Source organism: Palaemon carinicauda, chromosome 2 (genome assembly GCF_036898095.1).
Source record: "Palaemon carinicauda isolate YSFRI2023 chromosome 2, ASM3689809v2, whole genome shotgun sequence".
Classification (NCBI taxonomy): domain Eukaryota; kingdom Metazoa; phylum Arthropoda; class Malacostraca; order Decapoda; family Palaemonidae; genus Palaemon; species Palaemon carinicauda.
Window position 1 is genome coordinate 65,235,323 of NC_090726.1, and position 22,862 is coordinate 65,258,184.

General features: G+C 48.4%; 1 protein-coding gene across 1 annotated transcript in view; it reads left to right on the forward strand.

Moving 5' to 3' along the window:
- ari-1 (E3 ubiquitin-protein ligase ariadne-1) overlaps window positions 1-22,862 on the forward strand; it is a 177,007-nt gene that overhangs the window by 81,926 nt on the left and 72,219 nt on the right. The window contains exon 5 of the mRNA XM_068356551.1: window positions 15,864-16,085. Coding sequence (XP_068212652.1) covers window positions 15,864-16,085 — 222 coding nt within the window. The remainder of the gene's footprint in view (window positions 1-15,863; window positions 16,086-22,862) is intronic.

Consider the following 22,862-nt stretch of genomic DNA (forward strand, 5'->3'; position numbering starts at 1 on the left):
ACTAACGTTTGGTTTATTTATGCTAAGCAGTTTGCACTCTATCGTTACGATAGAGAAAGAGAGAATCACGGTTTCACTTTGCAGAAAGAGTAAATCGATTTTGACCTTTTGTTCATTCTTCTTACAAACTGAAGTTTTTTAAATACTAATTTAAAGGAACATGTTAATTTTCAATTTCTTAGTCCTTTTAGTATTTTCCTTTAGTCAAATAACCTTTTATTGACGAAGAGTGAGTGAGCCATTCTCTTGTGAGTGACAAGAGAGAGAGAGAGAGAGAGAGAGAGAGAGAGAGAGAGAGAACGATCCAAATCTTTATTCTCGTCCCAAGTCTCTGTACAAGGAGTTTGGGAGTGAGTAACGTTGTTCTTCCCGATTCAGATATTTACTCTCGTCCCAAGTCTCTGTACGGGGAGAGAGAGAGAGAGAGAGGATAAAACGTTCTATTTTTTATTCTCATCCCAAGGCACTGTACGGTGAGAGATTGAAAACGTAGTCCTTAGTGATCTAGTTTTAGTCTCCTCCCAAGTCACTGATCTTTTTAACTTTATATATTTCCGTTTTATTCTATATATATGTATATGTTTATTAATTTTTGCATGTGTGTTTAATTTTGTACTAATGAGCTTACATTATACGACATATTTCGCAATTCTAACCTTTTGATATAAGGGAGAATTGCGTGCTTCAGGTAGAAATCAGCTTTATTCATGTCTTATGTGAAATTATTAAAAAATGCGATGTCAGTGAAGAAAGTGCGAAAAACATGTTCAGTGTTGCGGAGGGTTCGTTTGTTCGTGCTTGTCACTTGCCTAGTCCGAGACCTCTTTCAGGCTCCCCTACCCCAGGGAGAAGGAATGTCGTAGGACCTAAGGGAGTGAGAGGTGTAAACCAACGAACAGACGTTCCCTCAAAGGTATCAGACGTTGCTCTTCAAGCACGTCCTTACCATAAGACAGGAGAGACGAAGTTCTCCTCGTCTTCCGATGATTCGTCTCTTAAAAAACCTTGGCGTAAGGTTTCGAGACGGTTGAAACGTAAATTAGTTCCTTCAGAACAAGATCAACGTCCTAGCTGTAGTCATCATGAGAGTCCCGTTCATAGCGATGACGTTCATGTACAGACGTTTCCGACGTCACGATCTATTCCGAGTGCGGTTGATCCGAAGTTAAGGGTTTTGCAAAATATGCTGTTAAAGTTTTCTTCTTTAATGAAAGCTTACGATCCTGTTCCTGTGCGAAAGGATCCTTTGCTTGTTGTGCGTCACGGTTCGGGGATACGTGATTCAGGTCTTCAACCTTCTAAACGAGATTTGTTACGTCACGCTGACGTTATCCCTAGTGTCAGCTTTGCTGTTAGACGAGATGCGGAGCATAAATCTCGATGTAACTTTGATCGACAGTCAGTTAAGTCGAGTCATAACTTTGATCAGCAGTCACTGCAGTTCCGCCGAGACTTTGAACGTCAGCCACCGCAGTCACAACGTGACGTTGAGTTGCAGACACCGCAGACACGACGTGACGTTGACCGGTAGACACCGTAGACATGACGTGACGTCGAGGGTCAGTCACCGTAGTCACGATATAGCATCGAACAGCAGTCACCGCTGTTACTACGTGACGTTTGAACGTCAGTCACTTCAGTCACGACGTGTAGTAGAATAACATTCTCTGCTGTCACAATGTGACATCGACCCTCCAACTTTAACTTCTGTTCATATACAAGTTGTAGCCTGTCAGGCTTTTCCTTCACGTCATTCTGAATATAAATCTCCTTCTCGCAAGTTTTTAGATTTATCAGATGATGTGCCTTCTGAAGATGAAGTTGATGACCCTCTTTCAACTAATGTACCTTTGGGGGATTCATTCAGAAGAGGAGGAACCTAGGGTTGTCCAACAATCCCTTGTTTTAAGAAAAAAAAAAAATTATGAATTTCTTTAGGGAAATTTTGTCCTACTCATTTTGTAACGGCTGCTCCACGTTCTCCGCCGTCTGAGTTTACTCTTGGCATGACTTTCTTCGACTCCTACATATACGAAGTCCGTTCTCTCTCGTTCTTCCAAGAGAGCCATGCGCTTACTGGGAAACTGGTTGGAATCCAGGAGAAGTTTAGGATAGTCTGCTTTTGCTTTTCCTCCTAAATTAGCTTCTCGCTCGAGCGTCTGATGTGACACAGGAGAAGTTCTCGGCTTGGGAGTACCTGCCTCTGCCCAGGGAGACTTCTTAAGCCTAGTGGACTCTCCTCGTCGTCTAGTCATGAGACGCTCCAAGATTTTATGGTCTTCTTCAGAGCTAGACCATCTCCTGAAAGGAGTTTTTCGAGCGTTTGAAGTTTTTAATTTTTTGGATTGGTCCTTGGGAGCCTTAAGTAAGAAGGTCTCTCCAGCGGACAATGTATTGCTGTACAAATTATGTCATGCATGAACAAGGCCATAAGGGATGGCTCCAATGAACTGGTAGCCACGTTCACTGCAGGAGTACTTAAGATGTAAGTGCACTCAATGTGTTCATTGTCAAGACAAAGTTCACGATGAAGACTTCCAAATCTGTCTTGGCAGCAGTAAGGGAAGGCGACTGGATGGTCTCTCTCGACCTTCAGGATGCATACTTCCACATCCCGATTCATCCAAACTTTCAACTATATCTGAGGTTTGTGGACGGGAAAGTAGTGTACCAATTTCGAGCACTGTGCTTCGGCCTCAGTCCTGCTCCTCTTGTTTTTACAAGGCTCATGCAAAATGTAGCAAGCTTTCTACATTTTTCAGGGATCAGAGCCTTCCTTTATTTTGACGACTGGCTAATCAGGGCATCGTCATTAAATCGCTGTCTGGAGAACCTTCAATGGACATAGACCTAACCAAGGGAGCTAGGTCTCATAGTGAACGTAGAGAAGTCATAACTTACTCCATCCCAGACTATTCTTTATTTGGGGATGGAGATACAGTGTCGAATTTTTCGGGCCTTTTCGTCTCCCACAAGAATGGAACAAGCTCTGTTAAAAGTCCGTCACTTGCAAGAGAAAAACAGTTGCTCTGTAAGAGTTTGAACGAGCTTCGTGGGAACTCTTTCTTCGCTGGAGCAGTTTATCTCTCTGGGTAGAATAAACCTTTGCCTTCTCCAATTTCACCTAAACCATTGGAACAAAGAGAAGGGCTTAGAGAGTATCTCTATCCCAATCTCCAACTCAGTCAAGATACGTCTGACTTGGTGGGACAGCAACGTCAGACTTCGAGAAGGTCTTTCGCTTGCGATCAAGAACCGAAACCATGTGTTGTATTCAGATGCATTGGATTTGGGTTGGGGAGCGCCACTAGGCAGTCTGGAATGCTCGGGTCTTTGGTCCACGGATCAGAAGAAACTCCATTTAAGGCAAGAAACATCTCTTTTTTGACGAGATTCGTGCAAGGAGAAATGAATGTCTTAGCGGACTGCCTCAGCAGAAGAGGACAAGTCATCTCCATGGAGTGGACATTGCACAAGACTGTGTGCGAGAAGCTATGGATGACATGGGGTCAACCCACCATAGATCTTTTTGCGACTTCACTGACAAAGAGGCTCTCGATTTACTGCTCTCCATTTCCAGATCCAGAGGCAGCCCACATAGACGCTTTCCTGCTGGACTGGTCTCACCTAGACATCTATGCCTTCCCACCATTCAAGATCCTAGACAAGGTTCTTCAGAAGTTCGCCTCTCACGAAGGGACCAGGTTGACGTTGGTTGCTCCCCTCTGGCCCGCGAGAGAGTGGTTCACAGAGGTACTTCTATGGCTAGTAGACATTCCAAGAAGTCTTATCGTTGCGGATGGATCTCCTGCGTCAGCCTCACGTAAAGAGATTTCATCAAAGCCTCCCCGCGCTTCGTCTAACTGCCTTCAGACTATCGAAAGACTCTCTAGGGCTCGAGGGTTTTCGAAGGAGGCAGCTAGAGCGATCGCGAGGGCTAGAAGATCCTCTACCATCAGGATTTATCAATCTAAATGGGAGGTATTTAGAGACTGGTGCAAGTCCTCCTCTATTTCCTCTTCCAGTACCTCTGTAGCGCAGATTGCAGATTTTCTGCTTTATCTGAGAAATGGTCGCTCCCTTTCTGCATCTACAGTACCATTAAAGGCTACAGAAGCATGTTAGCTTCTGTTTTCTGGCATAGAAATTTGGATCTATCTAATAACAAAGATCTTCAAGACCTTCTTAAGTCTTTCGAGACTTCCAAGGAGTGTCATATTTCTACTCCTGCTTGGAACTTGGACGTGGTCCTGCAGTTCCTTATGTCAGACAGGTTTGAACCGTTAAATTCGGCCTCCCTGAAGGATCTTACCCTCAAGACTCTTTTCTTGGTGAGCTTGGCTTCTGCGAAAAGGGTTAGTGAGATACATGCTTTTAGCAAGAATATCGGCTTCTCCGCTAATAAAGCAGTATGCTCTCTTCAGCTTGGTTTTTTGGCCAAAAATGAACTTCCGTCTCGTCCATGGCCTAAATCGTTTGAACTTCCCAGTCTATCTGAGATTGTTGGGAATGAAGTTGAAAGAGTGCTGTGCCCCGTTAGAGCTCTTAAATTTTATTTATGTAGAACTAAACCGCTGCGAGGTTTTTCAGAGGCTTTATGGTGCTCCGTTAAAAAGCCCTCTTTGCCTATGTCGAAGAATGCGTTGTCTTATTTTATTAGACTATTGATTAGAGAGGCACACTCTCATTTAAGTGAGAAGGATCGTAATTTGCTTAAAGTTAAGGCTCATGAAGTTAGAGGGGTAGCAACTTCAGTAGCATTTAAACAAAATAGATCCCTTAGAAGTATTATGGACGCGACCTTTTGGAGAAGCAAGTAGGTGTTCGCTTCATATTACTTGAAAGATGTCCAGACTCTTTATGAGGACTGCTACACGTTGGGACCATTCGTAGCAGCGAGTGCAGTAGTGGGTGAAGGTTCTACCACTACATTCCCTTAATCCCAATATCCTTATAATCTTCTCTTGAAATTTTTAATCTTGTTTTGGGTTGTACGGGAGACTAAGAAGTCTTTCGCAATCTTTTGATTTGGCGGGTGGTCAAAATATTGTTTCTTGAGAGCGCCCAGATTAAGGGTATTGATGAGGTCCTGTTGTAGGGGTGTTCACCCTGATTATAACAGCTCCTAGAAGTCTTTCAGCATCCTGAGAGGATCGCTGGGCTTCATAAGGATAGCGGACTAATGAGTCAGAGTATTCATCAGAGTCAGCTTCCTTATCAGGTACCTATACTTAAGTTTGTTTTTTGAATATTTGTCAAAAACTCTTGAGCATATATGCCTTTATTGTTTTAATACTGGTCTCTACCCACCACCATGGGTGTGAATCAGCTATATATATATATTCACTGGCTAAGTTTAATATTTAAAAATATTTTCAATTTAAAATAAATTTTTGAATATACAGTACTTACCCGGTGAATATATATAATTAAAGGCCCTCCCTTCCTCCCCGATAGAGACCCTACGGACTGAGAAGAACTGAACTTATGGAGAAGTATATGCGGTATCTGGCCGATAGTCAGCGCTGGTGGGCACACCCGGCAGCCTTCATGGCAATCGCTCGCGAGTTTTTGGAATCTGTCGACCGTCGGAGACGTAAGCTATATATATACTGTATTCACCGGGTAAGTATATTCAAAAATTTATTTTAAATTGAAAATATCATATTTGATAGCTGGTTCGGGGAAGGTCGTTGATTCTTCCCTAGTGAATACAGTTGTGAAATATACATTCATCAATTCTGCCTTTTCCAAATCATTTATTATAAGATTACCCTTCGAGTCTCTGAATGGGCTAATGTTGTTTTTTATTGTTTTTTTAGTTTACATATGGAAAAATATTTTTTGTTTTTTACTAGCTGAAGCCATTCTTTTTTCTTCATTGATCTTGGCCGTTCTGACTAGTTTATCTACTTTTCGGCTTAATTTTTTGTACTTGGAAATTTCATGAATTGAAGGCTTTGAACCCATTGATTTATGTTTGCTGTCTCTAGTTCTTATTGCATTGGCTATTTCCCTGTTGAACCAATTATGTTATGGAGTTCCATTTGGCTAAATGTTTCTATGCAGTATACATTTGGCCCTTTTTTCTTTATATATTTCAACAAAGGAGCCCTATCGTGTATTTATGTTCCCTGTTTCATCGTATTCTAAATTTTTGGTGTGTTCCTCCAGTTGTTCTGTAACTGGAATACACACCAACGCTATTTATAGGGTTATTACTTTTGGTGAAGCTGAAAGGACGAGCCATTAGAATTTAGCGAGGGTTAACTACCCATTCTGCTAATTAGGAGGGGGTAAGGGGTTAGCTTGCTACCCCTCCAACTCACACACCTGTGATTGAGCTCACTTTGCTTTTGGTGTGAATGGAGTGGTTGTCACCGCTCTTCCTCCTTGCCTTTTTTGGACTGCCATCAATCTTTGACTTAATAACTTTTTAAGTTATATATATGATAACATATGTACTTGATGTTTTTATATCTATGTTGTAGGTTTTCTTTTCAGTGTTGTGCTGTCTGTGTAACAGCGTAGTACGGCAGGTTCTCAAGGACGGAAAACCTTCCCTTCCCACCTTTCCTCCTTGGTCATTGGTCTTCCCGTTGACAGATGGGTGCTGTCGCAAGGGGATCGTCGTCGTTGGGATACTCCTCCGTTTGGCTGTTATCGCTGCCCTCCCCTCTACGTGTTTTTAGAAGAATCTTCTGGGGAAGGGAGTGCAGCTGCTCGCTTATGGGCGGCCAGCAGGATACTGCGCGGGGGTAACACCTTTCTTGTTCGCGGGTTAGGTTGCCCTTCCAAATGGTTTTCTTCCTTAATTAAGTAAAATTATAGCCTTTTAAATATGTAACTTCCCTGGTAGTTACAGTACATATATATAGCTTAATCATGCCGATTCATCGCGCGCACGGCAGTAATTCTAATTTCGTGGCAATCGCCGACCAGGTGGTCAGGTGGTCATATCTGAGCGCCCTCTAACTAGGTAACTGGAACTTTTCCCATCAGTCTTCAGAAATTCCCTGCCGCTGTTTGAAACAACACGTCGTAAATTCGCTTCGTTGTGGGTTTGCTTTGTCTACAAATTTGGTGAAGTACCCATTGTTTGATTTATTGTTTATGGCTTTCGTTTATATTGGATTTTCCTTTCTTTTTCACACGAATAAGATAGTTTTTTGTTAGTCCAACTTGGACAGTTTAATTTAACTTGATTTTCAAGATGGCTCCTCTGTTAGATTTTGTGTGTAGGGCTAGACCGGCTTCCAAAAGCTGCTCTTGATCCCCACACAGTATGTATAAATGCAGAGAGCATGTGTGTATTTTTTCTTTTGGAATATGATCGCTATTTGTTCCGTAACTGTAATACAAACCACGCTATTTACATGGGGTAATTACTTCGGCGTAGCTGAATGACGAGCCATTAGAATTTTAACGAGGGTTTACTACCCCACCGCTAGTTAGCGGGGGTTAGGGAGGGGTAGCTTGCTACCCCCACCCTCACACACACTAGTGAATGCTTCTCTTTGCTTTTGGCCTGGGGTGGCAATCAGACCTGTCTGCGCTCACCCTCTCTTGACTGCCATTAATCTGTTTTGCTTTCTCTTTTCCTACAGTGTGTGTTTGAAGTTGGCCTCTATTATTGAATATGCGTACGTATCCTGGATTACCTGGCCGCCCTTGTGGGACTTTTATGTCGGCGGTCGACACTGATCCCCACACCTTGTGTCCTCATTGTAGGGGCCAACGGTGTGATAGCGGTAACTTATGTATTGAATGTAGGGAGTGGTCTACCTCCCAGTGGGAGAGGTTTGCCCGGCGCCGGAAGAAAAAGTCTAAAAGGGATATTTCTCCTTCAGAGGTTTCTTTGAAGAGAGAAAATTCCAAGACTACTTCTTCCGTAGCCCTTTCCCCCTCCGAAGCTCCCCCTCGATCGGTCTCTTCCGAGAGGCCGGCGAGTGGTAGTGCAGACCGTATTGCTGTTGACCGATCCCGGGGTGCGGGAGAGGTAGTTGCCTCCCATAGCGAGGCAGCTGCCCCTCCTCCCCCGTAGGAGGATATAAATATTCATTTGTCTGTTAATAACAAGGATTTATTACAGCTTTGGGCTTCCTTTGGGCTTCAGGGTTTGGCCTCCAGGGAAGCCCTGTTTGATATGATCAAACTAGGTGCAGCTGTTAAACAATCGCCGACTACAGCAGGGATAGATCCTCTGTCTGTCGTTGACGTTGTTGTAACGGAGGCATCGGGTGTGTCTAGTCAAACTCTTGTGCCTGTTGTTGCTGAGGTAGCTGAAGGCTTAGGTTCCTCCTCCGAACATCCTTCGAGGGAGGAACTAAGTCCTACGGTCTCTCCTGCCGGTGATTCTCCCCCTTGGGGGAGTTCACTTACAGAGACTCCTCTGCGGAGGCCTTACGATGGTCAGCTTGCTGATCCCACGGCCCCTCGTGGACATATAAGGCTGAAGGCTCGTCCTCCCCTTCACCGTAGAGGTCTTCCTTCTCCTCACAAGGGAGTTAGGAGGCGCCTCTTCGGCTCGTCATCCCCGCAGTCCTCTGCGGAGGAGACGACTCGCCGTTCACCGTTCCTGCCAGCTACCACCTTAGACCTCTCCGGAGATCGTTCGCAATCCCCTTTGGAGGAAGGTCGTCCTTCGGGACCCTGTGACCAGTCTCCCTCCAGACCTGCTGACCTGCCGTCACCCTTTAAAGATGCTGATGCGCAGTACGCGCCGTCCGAACCTGTCATTGCGCAGCCACCGTTCCGTTCGGGGCATAAGGGACTTGAGCGCAAAACTGCGCCTCAAACCCTTAAGCGCCAGGTTATTCCTGCGCGCCATCATGCTGCTGCTGCCGTTCCAGACTTAGTGCTACAGCGCTCACCTGCGCGCATGCGCGCACCTGTTCCTGTTACGCGCCAGGGTTCCCCTGCGCTCCCACAACCTACTGCGCGCCAGCGCCCACCAGCAATTCCTGATCTAGCGGGCCAGCGCTCAACTGCGCACATGCGCTCAACTGCGCACATGCGCTCAACTGCGCACATGCGCTCACCTGCGCTCCAGCGCCCACCAGTTCCTGTCATGTCGCGCGCAGTCCAAGGGGCACCTGGGTTAGTGCACAGGTGCTCACAGGTGCCTCTAGACTCTCAGCGCACTTCTGGAGTTAGGCGCGAAGCACGCCCATCACGCGCAGTTTCTGATACAGCGCACACGCGCTCAACAACGTGCCAGCGTTCTTCTACAATTCAGCGCGCAGTCCAGGAGGTGCCTAAGTTAGCGCACGGGCGCTCGCAGGTACCCCTGGACTCTCCATCCAGACTGCGCAATCCTGTACGCGCACCTCCAGTTGCGCGCGATGTTCCAGTTGCGCGCGATGTTCCAGTTGCGCGCGATGTTCCAGTTGCGCGCGAGGCGCCCCCAACTCAACAGCGCACACCTGCGCGCCCATTGCAGCAGCGCACACCTGCACACCCATTTCCTGATGCGCGCCCAGCGCGCCCACGGTTGCCTCAGGTTAACATACCTGCACAGACTGCGCAGCGCTCACCTGCGTGCCAACGCGCAGACCCACCCTCGTGCTATCACGAGGCTGTACAATTGCGCCCTCGCCCAGTATTCCCAGATACGCGCCCACGCGCTACTGCGCACTCGCGCCCGACCGTACCACATCAGGTTACTGCGCGCCCTCGCATCCAGCCTTCAACCCCGCCTCACGATCTAGCTCCTGCACACCACACGCCCTCGCCATCTCCTACTCGCGCCCCCGCGCCTTCTCTTGTGCGCCCCCGCGCCACCGCGCCTTCTCTTGTGCGCCCCCGCGCCACCGCGCCCACGCCACCAACCTCGCACGCCCGCGCCCATGCGCGAGCGCGAAATTCCTACTGCGTACGATCCTATCGCGCGAGACCCAGGACAGGGCTCATCGCGCGACCTCCAGTGCGATCGTTGTCAGGCTGACAGGTCATCGTCTCATCCCCTCCCCGCAAGCGCAGAACAGCGCACTTGCCGGAGGAGGGGCGGTTTCCGGACAGGTCTAAGGACTCTCTTATTTCAGCTTCTCTTCAGGCGAACCCTCGTTTGTCGACTGCTCCAAGGGATCGAATGATCCCCTTCCCTCCAGAGGGAGTGTCTGACAGCGCGACTGTCAGCCAGCAGCCCTGGTTCGGGACCATAGTCAGAGCTCTTATGCAGGCTATGAAGCCTGTGCTCTCTGACTTAGGTCACAAATCAGTGGCAGCTTTCTCCCCCTTGAAGAGGAAGAGAGGAGTCCCCTCCGTGGAGACTTCTCCGAGTGCTATCCTGTCTCCTCGCAAATCCTTGCGCAAGGCTCCTTCTCTTCCCAGACTTTCTCTCCCTCCCCTACGGATGAGGATTACCCATCCTCAGGAGAGTGGGACGAGCCGGATCGTTCCCCCATCGCACCAGTGGGGGAAACTCCGCCTCTTCCTGAGAAGTCTTCTCGAACAGGGGTGGAAAAGAGCCTGCATCCATCGTTACTAGAGTCCTGTATCCCTCCCAGGAGGGAACCGAAGGACTCGAAGACTATTCCTAAGTCTTCGGCAAGGATCAGACAGGAGCCAACTAGACCTTCGGAGAATGTCCACGAGCCCCCCAGGAAGAGCCACTGGGGACAGGAGACTTTGCTGCCAGTCCTTCAGGAGGAGAGCACCAAGAGTCAGAACATGCTTTCTGGCAAGTTCTGACCCTCATGAGGAACCTCAACGGGATTCCAGACCCAGAGATTCCTCCTCGTGAGGGTAAGGACACGGTCTTGGACCGAGTCTACGGCACCCAGAAACCCTCTAGGGCCAGTGCAGCTTTGCCCTGGTCACAAGGGATGAAGAGTGCCAGAGACAAGGTCGAGGGCCAGCTTTCTGAGCTTGCCTCCTCCAGTAGATCCAGCGCCGGTAACAAGCTCCTCCCTCCTCCTCGAGTCCATCAGAGGAGGTATTTTGAGATCGTAAAGGAGACTTGTTTGGGTCTTCCAGTTCACCACTCCGTGGAAGAACTCACTGGGGGAGTCCCTCTAGAGAGACTTTCCAACCGGCACGTGTCCTATTCGGCTACTGAGATCCTAAGCCAGGAGAAGGTGGCGAAGTGTGCCATGCAGGCAACTTCGTGGCTTGACATCTGGCTGGGGGGTCTAGGCATCCTGGTGCGGTCTGAGGATCTGTCCAAAGAAAGCACCAGGAAGGCACTGGAGACATTCTTGCTCTCAGGCATGCAAACTATCGGGTTTCTGGCCCACCAATTCTCGAGCTTGTGGGCCAACATAATTCTCAAACGACGGGACGCAGTGGCTGAGAGATTCCACCAGAAGGTCCCCAGTTCCGACGTTAGCAGGCTCAGACACTCTTCCGTGCTCGGTAAGAGTTTGTTTGAGCCTAAGGACGTGGAGCTAACCGCTGAGAGGTGGAGGAAGTCCAACTAGGACTCCCTCATCCATAGGGCCCTGACATCGAGGCCCTACAAACCTCCAGCAGCCCAACAGCCCCGTCCAGCTAAGGACACAAAGACGACGACAGCAGCAAAGCCGAAGGTGTCTAAACCTTTTTCTGCCAAGAGCAGAAGGAGCAAAAATTCCTCCAGGGGAGGTAAAAATCCTAGAGGAAATGGCAGAGGCCTTAAACGGCAGGATTGGCAGTCCCCCTGCATGTCCACCAGTGGGGGGATGCCTACAAAGTTGCGCGACAAGGTGGCAGCAACTCGGGCCAGATACCTCCCCTGACAGCGAATCCAATGTCATTGAGCTCCCTTACTATGGGATCAGTAAGGGGGCAGGCCCTCCAGGCAGAAGTCCAGACCATGTTGAAGAAGGGCGCTCTCCAAGAGGTAGTGGACGGGTCCCCAGGCTTCTACAGTCGACTCTTTCTTGTAAAGAAGGTGTCTGGAGGCTGGAGACCAGTCATCGACCTCTCAACCCTGAACGGGTTTGTCAAACAGACTCCGTTCAGCATGGAGACGGCAGACACGATCAGACTTGCAGTGAGACCACAAGACTTCATGTGTACACTGACCTGAAGGACGCGTACTTCCAGATCCCAGTCCATCCGTCTTCAAGGAAGTACTTAATATTTTGCCTAGACGACAAGATTTACCAGTTCAAGGTGCTGTGCTTCGGTCTCTCCACAGCCCCTCAGGTGTTCACCAGAGTGTTCACCCTGATATCATCGTGGGCTCACAGGATCGGCATCCGTCTCCTTCGTTATCTGGACGACTGGCTGATCCTAGCGGACTCGGAGGCAACCCTTCTTCGCCACCGAGACAAGCTTCTCGAACTTTGCCAGGATCTAGGGATCATGGTAAATCTCGAGAAGTCCTCTCTGCAGCCCTCTCAGAAACTGGTATACCTAGGCATGGTCATAGACACCAATCTCCACAAAGCCTTCCCATCAGACGACAGGATAGCAAGGCTGAGGAAGGTCGCAAGGCCTTTCCTCAAACGAGAAGAACTTCCAGCCCAAGCGTGGTTACGTCTCCTCGGCCATCTCTCCTCCCTGGCCCGTCTGGTTCCCAACGGTCGCCTCAGAATGAGATCTCTCCAGTGGCGACTCAAGTCCTGGTGGAATCAAGGACACGATTCCCAGGACACTTTGATCCCTGTGGGTCATGCGGAACAGGCAGACCTCCAGTGGTGGATGGCAGATGAGAACCTACGAAAGGGAGTGGATCTTCTCGTCCTTCCCCCGGATTTGATGTTGTTTTCGGACGCATCAAAGAAAGGGTAGGGGGCCCACGTTCTGAACCACAGGACCTCAGGCCTGTGGTCAGAATCAGAAAAGTACCTTCATATAAACCTGCTAGAAATGAAGGCCGTGTTCTTGGCACTTCAGAAGTTCCACCAAGTCCTGGCGGGTCACTCTGTGGTGGTGATGAGCGACAACACCACGGTGGTGGCTTATATCAACAAGCAGGGAGGTACCTTTTCAGAACAGCTATCCCATCTTGCAGTAGAGATACTGAGATGGTCCGAAGTCCACTCGATCACACTAGCGGCTCGCTTCATTCCAGGCAAAAGGAATGTGCTCGCTGACAGTCTGAGCCGTGCGACGCAGATAGTGAGTACCGAGTGGTCTTTGGATCCTCAAGTAGCCAACAAAGTCCTGACTTTGTGGGGTTCCCCGATTTTGGATCTGTTCACTACAGCGTTGAACTTCAAGCTCCCGCTGCACTGCTCCCCAGTCCCAACAACGGTGGGACAACATCGATGTGTACGCCTTTCCCCCGTTCTGTCTGATAAGGAGGGTGCTCAACAAGACCAGAATATCGGTCAATCTATCAATGACCCTGATAGCTCCGCTATGGCATCACGCAGAATGGTTCCCGAACCTTCTGCAACTCCTTACGGAGATTCCGAGAGAACTCCCTCCACGTCACGAGCTACTCAAACAACCACACGCTAACATCTTCCAAAAAGCCGTAGCTTCGCTTCGACTTCACGCGTGGAGACTATCCAGCATCTCCTCACTGAGAGAGGATTTTTGCAACAAGTTGCGAATAGGGTGTCTGGACACCTGCGCAAGTCATCCGCAGGGGTCTACCAGGTGAAGTGGCAAGTCTTCTGTGGTTGGTGTCGTGGAACGGGCAACTCTCCACGCGATGCCACTATTCCAACAATAGCGGAGTTCTTCGTGTATATGGGGGAGGAAATGCGCCTTTCAGTCTCGGCAGTGAAAGGCTATCGCTCAGCCTTAAGTCTTGCCTTCAGGCTTAAAGGAGTGGACATTTCTTCCTCGCTGGAACTTTCTCTCCTCATACGAAGTTATGAACTTACCTGCCCTCAGTCAGAAGTGAGACCTCCTCCATGGAACGTGGTTCGAGTTCTCAGGTCTCTGAAGAGACCTCCCTACGAACCATTACGCCAGGCTTCAGATTGCCACCTTACCTGGGAGACGGTGTTCCTGCTAGCGTTGGCTTCGGCCAAGCGAGTCAGCGAATTGCATGGTCTCTCGTACGACATCGCCCATTCAAGGGGAAGGGGGGAGGTAACGTTCAGATTCGTCCCTGAGTTTGTTGCCAAGACTCAGAATCCGGGAGTGCCGGACCCTTGGTTCGACTCTTTCCAGGTTTCGAGTCTTCGTTCTGTAACAGATGACCCAGACCATCTCCTACTGTGCCCAGTAAGGAGTCTGAGGCTCTACCTTAAGAGAAAAGCTGCAATCCGTCCTCGAGTGCAAGCATTGTTCGTGAGCACAGGAAGGACGAAGAGGAGGGTCACTAAGAATACAATCTCAGATTGGATTCGCAGGATTATCCACCATTCCTTGAATCCTGACCCTCCTCCGTCACGTCGCTCTAGGGCACACAATGTCAGAGGCATCGCTACGTCCCTGGCATTCAAGAGAAATTACTCTGTGACGCAGTTCTACAAGCAGGGGTGTGGAAGCGTCAAACGACCTTCACAGCCCACTACCTGCAAGACGTGAACCACAGGAGGCTCGATACGTTCTCTATCGGCCCTGTGGTGGCAGCACAACAGCTGGTTTAAACCTCAGGCTCCTTAATGGACAAGTAGCAGAAGGTTGAGGGCATTGTTACCCGGTTTTAGTCTGCATGAATGAAAAGGTATGCCTGGCCCTTATTCTTTTCTTCATTTTCCCCTCTCTTGGGGAAAGCAGGATCCTGGGTTCTCTGCACAGCTGACCTCAAACCACTGCAGGTAAACCATGTTTCCTTGTGTTCCTAGTATTAAGTTAATACTGTCACGTCCCCATACCCTTACGAAGTGGTATTGGGATCGTCCTAACCTAGATTTCTATCTAAAGGACTCCAGGTCAACTTCCTAGGACGAGTCACACTTCACTCCTTCACACACTAGCTTACGCAGGCCGTGGTCCTTGCAGGGACTCCTTATCTTGAGTTCTACACACTCAGATACTGAGTCCCCGGGCAAAAGCCAAAGCCAGTACGGCTGGGACTTACCACCCTACCTAAGGGTTAAGTCACCCTAATTAAATAGCGTGGTTTGTATTTCGGTTACGGAACAAATGACAAATTCGTAGATAATTAATTTGTTTTTCTCCTAACCATACAAACCTTAGCTATTTAATCAAACTTGCCCGCCAGCCCTGTCCCCCGGGAAGTCCTACCTCTAAGCAAAGTGAGCTATTCACTGGTGTGTGAGGGGGAGAGGGGTAGCTAGCTACCCCTCGCTAACTAGCGAGAGGGTAGTAAACCCTCGTTAAAAATCTAATGGCTCGTCGTTTCAGCTACGCCGAAAGTAATACCCTAATTAAATAGCTAAGGTTTGTATGGTTAGGAAAAATACAAATTATCTACGAATTTGTCATATTTAGTACTGTTTATTGGTGCATATCCTTTTTATAATCATTTAATGTGGTGTTTTTCTAGGGTCTGGAACGAATTAGGCTATTTACATATAAAAGGCGACTCGCTACATGAAAAAAATCTCTTTACGAAAGCCCTTACGGAACCAATTATTTTCGTGTTGCGAGGCATCATTGTAGTAATGTATGTTACACATTACTTGTAAATTTTATACTTAGCAGTTCGAGAAAGTAGATATAGCCAGTATAAAATTTGTGTAGTGTACAGTATTACATTGTATAGAACATTCATTGCTGTAGTGTAATTTACATAAAATATAATTTCTTATATTAATGAATATATACAAGTGGAAAAAACCCTATTATCTATGGAATCCTACAACCGTGGAAGTGCTTGGAACATACTGACAGAGTATAAGGAGGTTTTACTGCATATCAAGAGATTTCAATTTTTGTTTTTTTATTAATTATCGTTTTGTAATTAGATTTATTATCTATTACTGTATATCATTTAATGTTCAATAGGAGTTAGTTACTTAACTTTAAATATGAGATCTGATTACTTAATAGTTCTTTTTTTTTTTCAGTGTAATCGACTACTACGCTGGTGCCCTTACCCAGATTGTAATTATGCCATCAAGGTACAGTATCCAGAGGCACGACGAGTAATGTGTAAATGTAGGAATGTGTTTTGTTTCAACTGTGGAGAAAACTGGCATGACCCTGTGAAATGTCACCTTTTGAGAAGTTGGATCAAGAAATGTGATGATGATTCTGAAACTTCAAATTGGATTGCTGCTAATACGAAGGTTGGTTTTGGTTTTGGTTTTTAAAGGTCTTAAGAATCTGGGGTAAAGTAAAAGAAGTCAGATTTTTTGTTAGGTTAATTTATCTGTGGTCCTTTACTCTGATCTGAAAGAAAGATGATCTAGAGCTATGCAGTACAATATAGGTTCTAATGGACTTTTTAATGGTTAACACAAGTAAAATGATAAAAAAAAAAAATACTACAAAAGGTCAGTATTGTATATAGAAATACTGTACAAGAAAGAGAAGAAAAAGGATTAGACTGTAATTGTAAATCATGGACACAAAATTGTTCTGTTTTCATTAAGTGAGAGTCTAGTCATAAATACTGCAACGGAAATAATTACTGTATAGGTCAAACAGAAATAAAAAAGGATTGTTACTAAACACAATGTGCGTAAGCCTAGTAAACATATGTAAAAGTGGAAGAACTGTCATGTAAATCATCTATTCATATGGACCTTCGATACATTCCTCCCCGTGGCAAGCATTGAGCCATCAATTGGTTGAGGGCAACTATGTAGGCAATGATACGTCATAATTCCCTTTCCTTTCAGCTCTTTCATCACATTTTCCATGATTATTCATGCTTATAGTTCCCACTGCATTGCAGTTGGTTTTCTTATTATGGTTATAGTGAAATTAGGGAAGTGGGTTAGGAAATTTTCAAGTGACATTGTTGAAACTAGGACAAATATTACCTCTAGTTGTTACCTGTTGGAGATAGAGAGGTGTTTTCAAGGAAGCAAGGTATTAAATGTGAAATGGGATGTTGGTTGAACATGTTAGGTGAAATGGGTTAAGGGTCAAACTTGTAAGAGAACGGTGCATCCAGCCATTCAAACAAAATACAATCGAACTGATTTAGTGAATCTTTTTATAAAGAAAGCACCATCAGTCTGAGGAAATCGTACTAGGTGTCACATAACCACAAAACAATAATAGACATGAGGAAACTTTATTTTGCTATAGAAGGAATAGAATATCCAGATTAACCTTTCGTCTCATAAGGGATATGCTAGACTCGTATGGGTAATAAAAAAATGTTGTTCCGTAAGTGGAATACAAACCTACGCTATTTATAAGGGTACAGGTATACCTTGCCTTACGTCGGTAATTGGTTCCAGGAGAGGGGATGTAAGTTGAAAAATGACGTAAGTTGAATTTACTTGTCACTAGGCTAAACTACAAATAACCATTCCCAGTTCTGTATTTTATTTATAGTTGCAATTATATATCATATGGTTAATAAGAACCTATGGAAGCTTACAAACAAATATATTCTAGTTTTTAATGTAGTACTGAAAAAGTAATTTAATTTTAAGAATAAATGTGTATCCATACTTGTAAATGTAGATTTGTTCCGTAACCGAAATACAAACCACGCTATTTACAAAGGGTTATTACTTTTAGCGTAGCTGAAATGGCGAGCCATTAGAATTTAACGAGGGTGTATTACCCCCGCGCTAGTTAGCGGGGGGTTAGGGGAGTGGTAGCTAGCTACCCCTCCTCCCCCTCACACACAGGTGAATACTCACTTTCACTTTTGGCTCGGACTGTGACAGACGTCTCTGTCTTGGTCCTCGCTTGGCAGCCATTGTCTGTTTTGTCTTTACTTAATCGCTTACTTTTCTTTTACTCAATATATATGTAAACATGTTTTCATGTTTGTATATATATTTGAGTATAGAAATAAGTAAGTTTCCTTTTCAGATGTGTGTGTGTAGTGTACGATATCTACGTGGAGGCCTCGGCAGTTAGGCCACCACGGCCTAATTTTATGGGTTGCGATCGAGTTTGACTTCGGTCTTTCTCTCTCTCTCTCTCTTGAGGTCGTTCACCCTTTTACTATGTTTTACTACGCCCTTGTAGCTTCCTTCCCGTGTGGGTGGGGTTGCTACGCCGTACATTTTGTCTCAATTAGTTTATGAATCTAATTGTAGTTGTTAATTTTTCAGCTTGTAGAACGATTCCTTTCGGGGTTTTCGTTCTTTCTTTAGTGTTCATTCATTTTTAAATTACATAATTACATAGTTACATAATTATAATTGTTATAATTCTGTTTTGGTTACAGCTCTCCTTCCGCGAGTGTAAGTGGTTGTGAGGGCACGTGCCTGTTGTGTAATTCTTGTTCCTTTTCCTCGGGATTCCTCTTCGGAGCCTTCCCGGGGGAATGAATGTGTACTAATATTATTTGTTTTATTTTTTTACAGTTACCGATCTAGTTCGTTTCTGTAATATAGCAACGGTGTGAGCTGTCTGGTTGAGTCCTGGGGATTCGGCTGTTGCTGCCTTCCCCCTTGTATTGTCGTCAGGGGCGTGTCTCCTTCTACTGGTAGTACTCCCGTGTCGACGGACAGCTCTCCAGTTCATTTTAGAACAGTCAGGAGGCTTGCCTCCTTGGGCGGATAACTTTCCTTCCGAGGGAAGTTTTTTCCTGTCCAGGCTTGAGCTTTTCCTCTTTTGGGGGGTTCTTCTCTTGCCTTTTTTTCGTGCGACTATGCTCTTGGTGCTGAGCGGTCGCACCTGCAGTTTCGCTCAAGGGGCTGGGCAACTGCAGGAGCTCCTCTTCGGAGGATTGCCCCTTTTAGGTCACTGGCTGACCAGTCTCTTCCACGAAGTGTTTCTCTTTCGTTCGCGAGAGAGTACACTCATAGAGACTCCTCTTCGGAGGTTTCTTCTGTTGCTGTTGCTGTTGGCCTCCCTCGCCGTAAGGCCCTCCGTCCGCCTCGTCGTAAGGGCCTCTCATCTCCCTATAAGGGTGCTTGAGGCGCCTTTTTGAATCTCCGTTTGCAGCCTACAACTTCTTTTTCTCGATCTTCCGTCTTGGTGCAGATGGACAGCAGTCTAATCTCGTCTTCCGACGGGCAACGGTCTTCCCGACGGACAACGGTCTTCCCGACGGACAGCGGTCTTCCGACGGACATCAGTCTCCCGGCGGACAACGATCCCTTCGGGGCAAAGGGTTGCCCCCACGGGGGTTCTTCCCTTGCGTGTCAGGGTTTCCCTGCGCGCCCTTCTGTTCGTCAGCGCTTTCAAGATGATCTTCCCTGCGGTTCCTGTTACGTGCCCTGTGCGCCCACGTTCGCCCTCGCGATCTAGAACTTCGGTTCAGGTCGGGGTCAAGGACTCTTCTTCTTTGCGCAGGCTTCCACGCGTAGCCTTCTGCTCGTCAGCGATCATCAGCTCGTCAGCGATCATCAGCTCGTCAGCGATCATCAGCTCGCCAGCGATCGTCAGCGATCATCAGCTCGCCAGCGATCTCCGGATCGCCCTCGTGTGTTACAGCTGGCACGACAACGTTCTCCAACACTTCTGAAGGAACATGGTTCGCCAGCTACTAGCTCAACTGCGGATGCTGATCGCCATCGCGCGACCCTCAACTGCGGATGCTGATCGCCATCGCGCGACCCTCAACTGCGGATGCTGATCGCCATCGCGCGACCCTCAACTGCGGATGCTGATCGCCATCGCGCGACCCTCAACTGCGGATGCTGATCGCCATCGCGCGACCCTCAACTGCGGATGCTCCTCATCGCACCACCCTGAACGATCGCCCTCCTGCAGATGCTGATCACCATCGCACCCTTTTCACGCGATCATTCACCTGCGCATGCTGCTCGCCATCGCACAACCCTGAACGATTGCCCGCTTATGCATGCTGCTCCTCATCGCACAACCCTGAACGATCGCCCTCTTGCGGATGCTGATCACCATCGCACCCTTTCACGCGATCATTCACCTGCGCATGCTGCTCGCCATCGCACAACCCTGAACGATTGCCCGCTTACGCATGCTGCTCCTCATCGCACCACCCTGAACGATCGCCCTCCTGCAGATGCTGATCACCATCGCACCCTTTCACGCGATCATTCACCTGCGCATGCTGCTCGCCATCGCACAACCCTGCACGATTGCCCGCTTACGCATGCTGCTCCTCATCGCACAACCCTGAACGCTCGCCCTCTTGCGGATGCTGATCACCATCGCACCCTATCACGCGATCATTCACCTACACATGCTGCTCGCCATCGCTTACCGCCAGCGATCTTCTTCACCTACGCGGCAGCACGATCCCTCGCCGTCACGCCCATTCGCCTGCGCGCCCGCGCGATCGCTCGCCTGCGCGCCCGCGCGATCGCTCGCCCGCGCGATCGCTCGCCTGCGCGCCCTCGCGACCGCTCGCCTGCGCGCCCGCGCGACCGCTCGCCTGTGCGCCCGCGCGACCATTCGCCTTTGCGCGACCGTTCGCCCTCGCGCGACCATAGTTCGCGGCGAATTCCACAGCCGGTGGTAGCAGCAGGGACGCGTGCCCCTAGGCGGCACTCGGGATCACCTCCATCCAAGCACAGGTTGGTAGTGCAGGACGAAGACAGGTCAGTACAGCATTCTTCCCACCTTCTTTTCAGGCAGGAACCGTCGTGTCCTCTCCAAAGGATCGCCCGATCCCTTTCACCTTAGCGAGGATTTCGGACTCTGTGTCCTTGGAGCAGCAGACATGGTTTGATCCGCTGGCACGGGCGTTAATGAGGGTTATGAAACCAGCACTCACCGGCCAGGGTAACAAACCAGCGGCTGTCTCTCCTACGCTGAAGAGAAAGAGAGGAGTGGACTTCGTGGTGACTTCCCCCAGGGCGAAGTTGGTTCCCAAGAGGTCGGTCTCGAGGGTCCCCTCTCCTGCACGAGTACTCTCTCCTTCTCTCGCCCTGGAAGGATTTTTGGCGGGGGGGCTTTCCGTTGAAGATTTCTCCATCGGACAAGGGGTGACTGCTTACCTCTTCCTCTGGGAGCTTACCAGGTTCTTTCCCTCCTCGGTTACGGCCCGAGGTTTGGTTCAAGGAAGCTACAGGAAGATCAAGGGTACTTTCCTCCTCTCGAGCTCAGGCACCTTGGCCTTTCGTCGTTAAGTATCTACTTGCGGACAAGCTCGATGTTGTACCATCTGGACGCACTGACTGAAGGCTTCCTTCGGGTGTCTCATCTGTGGAGATCAACGACCTCAGACACCCTTCCATCCTTGAGAAGAGTTTTGTCTTTGCCCAAGGACAGAGACTTAAACATCTGCTGTGCGGAGTAAATCGACTTCCGGTTTCACTCCTCCAAGGCGCTTTCTTCCAGACTCTGCAGGGCTCCAGCTCCCTTTTCTTTCAACCACGTCGGCCTAAGTTATCGGCTACGACAACTGGGACAAGGTGTCCAATTGCAGTTTCCTCCTGTCAGGAACAGATGGCACGGGAGACTCCCCCGGGGGGGCATAGTCCTAAAAGGAGTTCACGAACTCTAGGATTGCAGGTTTTTTCGCTGGGAGGATGCTTAAGGTTACTCATCCGAATGACAGCTTCCCGATGCCCATTCCCGCACAATCTCTGTGAGTAGCCAAGGATATCGCGCCTGCCGTCTCTGTCAGCGAATTCAGTGTCTCTGAACCTCTATGCCATAGCATCAGCAGAGTTGCCCGGTTGGGCAGAATGATCCATACCTTAGGCGAAGGTCTTCCTTAGGATCATCGACGGCTTCACCCCCGGCCCCCTCAGTCGATCCTTTCTTGTAAGGAAGGATCTGAGAGGGGATGTCCTTAGTCGACCTCTCAGCCCTGATCAAGTTTGTCGAACAAACTTCGGCCAGCGTAGACCAGCAGAATCGATCAGACTGGTAACGAGGCGACAGGACTCCTTTAACCCTGGATCGGAAGGACGGGTACTTTCAGTTTCCATTCCATCCATCTTCCAGGGTACTCGTCGAATTCAGCCTAAACTGCAAGTATTCCTGCTTATGATGCAGTGTGGCTATCCCGCCGTGGCATAGCAGGTTTGTTTCCCCAGAGAACTCTCCCTGCCTTCCTCTTGCCCGCTCAGGTGCAGACTTCCGCCTCCTCTGCTGTTTGGAGGGCTGGTCAACTCCGGTAGGCTCGGGTTTCGACCTTCTTCAGCGCCGGGAAAAGCTTCCGAATGCTGACCATGAGTGTGGGCTCATGGTATTTTGCGTGGAGCCTTCTCTTCCTCTGCCTCAACATCTGGAGTATCTGGCCATGATATTGAGTCAACCGCCTTACCACGTTGGAAACCCCGCTTCTCGTCCGTCCAGCGAGGTTAAGCAACGTCGGTACTTGGATGGGTGACCACCTGGGGACGCCAGATTCTGTTACCACATCCTCCGAGCCTTCCTTTCGGTTGACTGTGGCAAGACTGAGGAGAGTCGCAGTACCTGTTCTCAGTCAAGCAGAGTTTTCAGCCCTACCTTGGAACGTTTCCTAGTTCTTCTTTCCTCATTGACCCGTTTATAGTCCGAACGGTCGCCTCAGGATAAGTTCCACGTGGGGCGATCCAAGTTCCGGTGGCTTCAGGCAATGTTTAACCGGACTCCCTGGCCCTATGGGACCAGCGGAACTATTAAACCTGCAATGGGTGTTGACCTATGGAGCCTCTTGATGGTAGTGGATATTCTCGTCCTTTCCCCACATTCTTGATGCGGTTCTCGGACTCGTCAAAGGAAAGGGGGGGGGGCATGTTCCGGTCCAGGCCTATGGTCAAGACCTGAAGGATACCTCACCATCATTCAGGCAGGCTTAAGGGCCTTAGTCTGGCCCCTCTTCAGATCCTACCGCTCCTGCCAAGTCGCCCCGTTGCGTGTCGACTTCATGCTAACCAGCAGGGGACGCATTTTCACACCTTCACATCTTGCAGTAGAGATACCGGGATGATTGAGATTCTCTCAATTCCACCATCGGCTCTCTCATTCCAGGCAGGGGAATGTTTCTCTCAGACTATCCGAGCAGAGCC